The following is a 7,361-nucleotide window of genomic DNA, read 5'->3' as shown; positions in this document are numbered from 1 at the left end:
TAACCCTAACCCTAACCCTAACCCTAACCCTAACCCTAACCCTAACCCTAACCCTAACCCTAACCCTAACCCTAACCCTAACCCTAACCCTAACCCTAACCCTAACCCTAACCCTAACCCTAACCCTAACCCTAACCCTAACCCTAACACACGTACACAACAACCTTTACTATACCACACACACCAAGTCACAACACCCTAAGCACATTCATCACCATCACAATCCTGCACACACATCCGCACACAGAGCAGCAGCAGCGCCAACAGCTCTCAATACACACAAATACAGCAGCACGCTAAACACACACAACACGCAGGGCATCCAACGCAGCTGTGCAGTGGGCACACATCTTAATGCCCCACCACGTCACAGAGGCAAGGCGCGCAAAGACAGACAACGTACCCATCACCCTCACCTGTGATGGTGCGCTCTTCAAAGTCGTCCGCTCCCAAAGAGGATAGCTGAACTGAAATACGTTGCACCTTCCGTTCACTGCGTGTCACCGTGCTGGCCGTGAGGATGTGTGCGTCCCTGCCTGCGTCTCCGTGTGCCGCTACTGCTCCATCTGCTGCCACTAGTGTTGCCGCTGCTGTCTTCGGGTGTCGCGTCGTGCTCTGGGCACGTCCCCTACAAGAAAATGATGGGACTAGGTACATGCGCCTCTCGCTAGAGCGCCGTCGACAAGACCTCGGCGCACCTTGGGACACACGCGGGCACTCGTGGCACAGCAGGCGTTAGGACCTCTCGTCCTTCACAATCGTCGGGAAGCCGCCCACCTTGGCGGCGAAGCGGCGGTCGGAGTTGTCGTCGTTGCGCCGGCTCACCTCACCACCAAGTAGCTTACCCATGGTGGCCTTGGCGCGCAGCTCGTGGCAGAGGCTCTCTCTGCGTCACCGTGATGCCCTCACGCGGCTTCCGCTCGAGCACGTGATCTGCAGGGCACACCCTATCGATGCCAACGCAGTGCACAGCCAGCGCCCCCTTGGTGTTCATCTTCTCGCGCCCCTGAAAGACTCTGGAACAGCCTCTTGACCGGCACGCAGTCACCGCGGTGGATAAGGTCCTCCCTCTTTTTCCAGCGAAGGTGGCAAGGGCAGCGCTGGCACTCGCTCACAATGAGCTGGCCGCCATTGCGGATGGTGGTGAGTGTGGGGCCGCACTCGCGGAAGTTGCTGCGGCCAAAGTCGGTGATGGCCCAGCCCAGCATGCTGTCGCAGATCTTTTTCCCTCACGTTCCCTCGTCTTCTATCCCTCCGAGCGCCAGCTGGGGAAGGGTCGTAGGCTCAAGGGGTTATCTGGAACGAACGTCTCCGCTTTGCGCATGACCTGATATCGGTATGGCTTATGGTGAGTTAAGGGGTGAAGGAAAAGAGAGGTGGCGGTGGTGTGCACCTTACTGAGAGCTGTGCGGGCGAGAGAGAGGCGCTCCAGAGCTTCAGGCGTCGCCAAGAGAGAGACGGGACGACCACGCTGAAAACTGGAAAAGCTCACAAGAGAGGGAAGAGATGGAGAGCAGTCCGAACAAAAAGGAAAGAAGGTGCGTGGGGACGTGTACCGTACATGCGACGTCTGCAGCGTCAGAGTCGCAATCTCACTGTACCTCCGCGCGCGACAGCCTCAGAGAGGGAGGGAGTGGTGAACGTCATTTCGTACATGACGTACGTCTGGGTCTTTGGGCGGGCGCAGGGCCAAACAGCGCAAGGCTGCGAACAAGCGCCTTGCCCAAGAGAGGCACAGTAACCACACGAACATTTCTGCACTACATGCATGAAAAAGCGGCTCCCATGTGGCTGCGTATTTCTTTGCTATCGAAAGAAGAGGGAATGTATCGCCTCATGGCAGGCGCAAATCCTTCTCTTCTCTCGTTGTGGGGGGAAGTGTGGTGGAATTTACATTACGGGGCATCATCAGTGCAGATGCCTCTTACGCGTCGACGAAGAACAGATGGAGCAAGAAAAACGGAAAAGAAGGGAACAACACGGTGGCGGCGTAGAACGCGGGTTGCCAGGTGCTCCACCACACAGTAGCACGCACACAAAACAACCTATGGGTTCGTTTAGTGGGCGGTGCGCTTCTCTCTCATTACTTCTCCTTAATATCTTGCACACCATCCAACCTGCAAGGGTACAAGTGCGACCCGACAGCTGCGGGGGCGTACCAACACCGCAGCGAGTCGTTGACGCACACGTGCATGTGTTTCTCAGGACATATGGTACATACCCCACTGTGGATGAAAAGAGGAAGAGGACGAAGAGGGGGAGAGAGAAGGCCGCATTAGACGCACGCGCCTCCCATCCCGTCCTCTCTGCACGCTCCAAAAATGGGCAAAAGGATAAAAAGGGAAAACACAAAAAATGACAGCGCTCGCATCGGCACACGCAATCTCGTTCTCTTGCACACGGTGAAGCCAGGGCTGAACCGCGAAAGGGTGGCCATCATCGTGCCCGTGTGTTTGCTGGTGAGTGTTGCGGTAGATCGCTGTAGCGCTCCTCCACCCGTTGCGAATTTCACTGCGGTCACACGGCCGCTGTTTTTCCGACTTTTCGTGCACAGGAGTGCCCGCGGCCCTGTCAGCGGGAAGGAGGAAGGGGAGAAGAAAGGGAGAAAGTGACGCGCACCATGCCCTCCCTCCCTCTCCCTTTGCAGTCACCAACAGAAACACATACATTCGAAATGAAACTAACGGCAAAAAAAGACGGAGGCAGCTCTGACGAGACCTGTGACGAGGAGCGAGAAACTGGAGTCCTTTGCGTCAACGAATGCATTTTGCCATACCGCGTGGTTTGACCTCCACCCTACCACCCGCCCATCACAGAGTCCCCACCACGTGGGGCAAAGCAGCAGCAGACAAGTGCGACAGCAGTGCCGACTCAGGCATCGCAGCACAGCCTCTGCCTCACACTCTACCCGCCCCTGCCTCGCAGGCCGGGTCGCCTCACAGCCGCTCCCATGGTGCCGGGACCCGCCTCATGCGCCACCCCTCCAGGTGGCTCAGGCGCCACCACACCTGCAGGCAGTGTCAGGGCGGGGTGAGAGGCGTGCGAGTGGCGTTGACACCTTGCCCATGATACGGATGGCAAAAGCGTGTTCGCTGTCACAGGCCGCTCCAACGCAACGCCATCCACCACCTCACCGCCGACATCAGCAGCCACACATCGCTCTAGCATGCCCAACGGCGTGGGTGATTGTCACTGGCACAACCAGGGGTGGCTTGACATCGACAGGGGCTAAGAGGACGCCTGGCTTTCCCCCACGCAGAGTGAGGGTACTGAGCCCTGACACCACACACTGAGAGGTGTATCCCTACGTCAGCAGGGCACACGGAAAGGGAGAAATGGAAGAGCGAAGGCATGCAGGCATGCAGACGGGCGGATCCGTTGCATAGGCACGGGGCAATCATCACAAAGGATAAACAAGGGAGGAGAGATGCGGCGTCCGTGCCGAGGTGCTCCCACAGAAAGCCAAAAAGAGAGAACTCGACGAAAAAAGGAAAGGTGTGGACGGGTGAGGAGAAACACGGAAAAGAACGGAAGGGGGCGATGGTCTGATCAGAGCATGATGCGATGATGGTGACGCGCAACCTTTCCATCGCCGTCGCGAGCGGTGGCACGATCTAACAGGACAGCACGCAGCACAACCGCATCGTCGCTTCTCTTTCCAGCTTGCATACGCGTCTTTTGTATTACGCGCCCTTCCCGGTGAAGGCGTAGAACACGCTGATGCCCTCGGACGGGATAACGTAGCGACACTCTCTCCACGTCTCGCACAGCATCTCGACAAGGGAGCGACTGTCCGTGACGTAGGCGTCGCCGATGATGTCCTTGATGTGGTGGCGCGTCACCTCGATCGCATGGTAGAAGGGCATCTGGCTAAAGAGGTGGTGCACGACATGGGAGTTGTTGATGTAGTGCAGCCACTCATTGATGATGAAGCCGTAGTCTCGGTCGACGGTGGCGATGGCGCCGCGCACAAACGTCCAGTGCGCATGCGCGTAGTGCGGGATGCGCAGGTCGGAGTGCTGGAGGTAGGTGACGTAGAGCAGCCAGAAATTTGTCCAGAGGTACGGCACGACGTACCAGCAGAAGACGTTGCAGGCGCCGTACTGGTAGGTGCAGAGACCCAAGATGAAGAGCGCAGCCACGATGCCGATGTTGGAGAGCACGACGTCGGGCCCGTCCTCCTTGTTGAAGAGCGGCGACGAAGGCTCGAAATGACTGGTGCGGCGACCGTAGTCCTGACTTGCGATGTTGGCTAAGAGGTACGCTGGCCAGCCAAACGTGAAGATGACAATCATATTCCACAGCATCACCAGCGGCGTCTCCTCGACCAGGTCAATCACACGCTGCTCCTTGCGTGGCACAAACACCGTGTCCTTGGTGAGGTGGTTTGTGTGCTTGTGGTGGTTGCCATGGCTGATGCGCCAGCTGTGGTACGGGACGAGGATGGCCGAGTCGAGCAGCAGCCCCACGGCGTTGTTCAGCCAGCGGTACGAGCTGAAGGCCTGGTGACCGCACTCGTGTGCGAGCACAAAAATAGCGAAGCCGTTGAGGCCCTGGGCTACTCCGAACACGGTCCACGCGGCAAACTTCACGGCGCCGACGACGGTCCAGCTGACGATGTTCGCGCCAGCCACACCATACACAGCGCCCCCGAAGGCAGTCAGCACCGGCATCACTGCACGATACATGATGAAGTACAGCGCCAGGACCTGGAAGATGTCGCGGAAGACGTAGTACATGCCCCACACCGCCGAGCGCTCAAAGTACTTGGCGGGGATTTGGTCCTGGATCTGCTTGATGGTAAGCTCCTTCGGTGGCACCACCACGTCCACGTCCTCCTCGCGCCCCGCCTTGAGCACGGACCTCATGGCGGCAGAGAAGGCTAGATCGAGGGGATGTGTGTACGCGTATGGGAGTGGATGGCTATGGGCTATGGTGATAAGAATGCGGATAGCACGGTGGGGCCCTTCGCCTCGTTTTGCGTACCTCCTTCTTCGTTGTCCGTTCCAGCGGCGTGTGAATGTTGCGAGATCACAGAGAGCACACCTGTGTGTGTGTGTGTGTGTGTCCTGTGAGGCTGTGCAGCACGTGAAGAAGAGACCCGAAAGAAAGGGAGAGGCGATGAGATGATGAAAGGAAATGGAGACAAATGGGCGCCGAATGTGACGTCGCAGCATTGCTGCTAATACGCCCGCCTGCGGCTCCTCCCCACGCATGATTGCCCTCGCGTGTGACCCGTGCCCGCACGCATCGGTAACGCCTTCATGTGCATGAAAGAGAAGTGCACCTTACGGACCTGTGCATCTGTAGGAGTGACACAGACAGAGAACGAGGAGGACAACGTCTTCGTGTCACCCTCGGCCTTCTCTGCACAACACCTCGCAAAAACCGACTCACTCCCACACAAGAGCGCTCGAGAGGACGCAAGGGGAGTTTCCCAGCACTCGGCGGCCGTGCCGCCTGCCAGTCGCACGATGTATGACATTGCGCAAACGGCACGGCCAACAGCACGCCATAATGGCGCACAGAACCTTTTGGTACGCTTTTCGTGTGTGTGTGTGTGTGTGTTTTCTTCTGTGCTTACGGAAATGCAGACATCACCGAAGCCAACTTTTCACAACAGGGATGGTGGAGTCTGCGAGGAAGAAAGAAAGGTGAAAGAAAGAGCCGAAGAGAGGCAGGCCTCTGTAACGGTGTCAGCTCGAGTCAAAATAAAACGCAGAAAAAAACAAGTACGGACACAAAAGAGCAAAGACAGGCTGAATGCAGGAGGAGCGAACGGACGAACAGAAAAAAAAACGCATTTGTCCACCTCGCGGACACGTGCACAGGGATGTGGCGCGCTCTCCGATACTTCACATACACCGTCAGCGTGAGAGTACTTGGAGCCGCCTAAGCCTACGTGCTTGCGTGTATTCGTGTGTGTACACAGGTGACTGTTGGCATTTTTCTCCGTTCTCCGGCACGCCTCGCTTCTATGTAGTTAGGTGGGTGGGGAAAAACGGGGGTAGAGGGTAAGGGTAGGGACCGAAAGCAGTAGTAGTGTGCCTTCGCCCATAAAGATAACCCCTCTACCCGCATGTGTCCCCCAATGACGCTGGTACACGCGGACAAACTGCATCACTGTAGCTCTCTATCATTTTTGTTCGATTTCCGAGTACACAGTGATAGTCTCTCCTTCTCTTTTCTTCCCCCCTCTCAACGCACCGCCGCATCAGACACATGCAGACCTCCACACACACACACACTACTGCATTCTTTGTCCACCTATGTGAGAGAGGGCTGCCGCGGCGCACACTTCCTTCGGCTCTTCCCTTTCGACACCGTCTGCTTGCTCGAGTCCAACACCGGACGCTTTTCTGTCCCTGTCGCACACGAAACAACTGCACCGCCAAGCAGAGCATACACGCACGAAGAGACATCGCGCATGCGCCTGTATGCGTGTGAATACCGCTTGCGTGCGCACGGAGCAAGCGACAGTCGCCAGCGTCCACCTGTAACAACGTGGAGGGGCCGCAGGGTGAGAAGAGTGGGAAATGGTTCGCTAGTTCTTCGTGTTGCTGCGCTGCCCCAATCAAGCAGGAGAGGTGAGGAAAGAGTTTTGTACGTGTCTTTTTCCTTGCAGTGTGCCAGCGTGCATCAATGCGGTGCTGAGAGAGGAGAAAGAGACACATGCATGCGCATACACAAGCGTACATTCGACATAAAAAGACAACAAATAAAGCAGAGAAGAGGGAGGAGGCGGAGGCAGTGAGGGGAGGGAGGGGAGGGAGAGAAGGGCGCGCTATATAAAAATTCGTATGTGGGTGGTGAAGAAAGGAGACAAGACATACGAAGAAAAAAAAGCAAAGGACGTGAAGTCACCGCTGAGAAGACAGAAACAAAAATACAAAATGGCACTTGAAGACATGCACACACACACGCACCGGCAGGGATGGGGAGAGGGAGGCGGAGACAAAGATGCCAACGGAAAGGAGGAGAGCGCAGCACATAAAAAGAAGGACGAGGCGAAAGAGAAGGCATTACACGCCACTCCTTTCGCTTTCTTCCGTCCCCGCTACGCCACATGGACTGCGGCTGTGGTGATGCATTTTAGGGAGAAGCGCGAGAGTGAACCGTGTAGTACACTGCATGGTTTTCCTTGGCGGCGGCTTCATCGTTGAACCCGACCTTAGAGACGCACACACACGCCACACGAAGCGAGAAAAGACACATACACAATTTGGGAGACAGAAAACACAGCAAAACGAAAGTGCTAAAAAGGAGCAACGCGCGTGCGTTACTCCGAAAAACTTGAAACTCCCCGCCGCTTCCTCTTCTTCGTCTCGTCCTGTCAGCACGTACGACGCGCAAACACCTAT

The 7,361-nt window shown here is 56.7% G+C and overlaps 1 protein-coding gene across 1 annotated transcript; it reads right to left on the bottom strand.

Annotated features, from left to right (window-relative positions):
* Positions 1 to 3,683: 3,683 nt before the first annotated feature.
* Positions 3,684 to 4,868, bottom strand: LMXM_10_1320 (putative fatty acid desaturase; the record flags this gene model as incomplete). The annotated part of the gene is made up of 1 exon (XM_003872924.1): positions 3,684 to 4,868. One exon carries the CDS (start codon positions 4,866 to 4,868, stop codon positions 3,684 to 3,686), a length of 1,185 nt encoding a protein of 394 aa, XP_003872973.1.
* Positions 4,869 to 7,361: the final 2,493 nt, after the last annotated feature.

Source organism: Leishmania mexicana, chromosome 10 (genome assembly GCF_000234665.1).
Source record: "Leishmania mexicana MHOM/GT/2001/U1103 complete genome, chromosome 10".
NCBI lineage: Eukaryota > Euglenozoa > Kinetoplastea > Trypanosomatida > Trypanosomatidae > Leishmania > Leishmania mexicana.
This window is presented reverse-complemented; position numbering and strand designations above follow the sequence as displayed.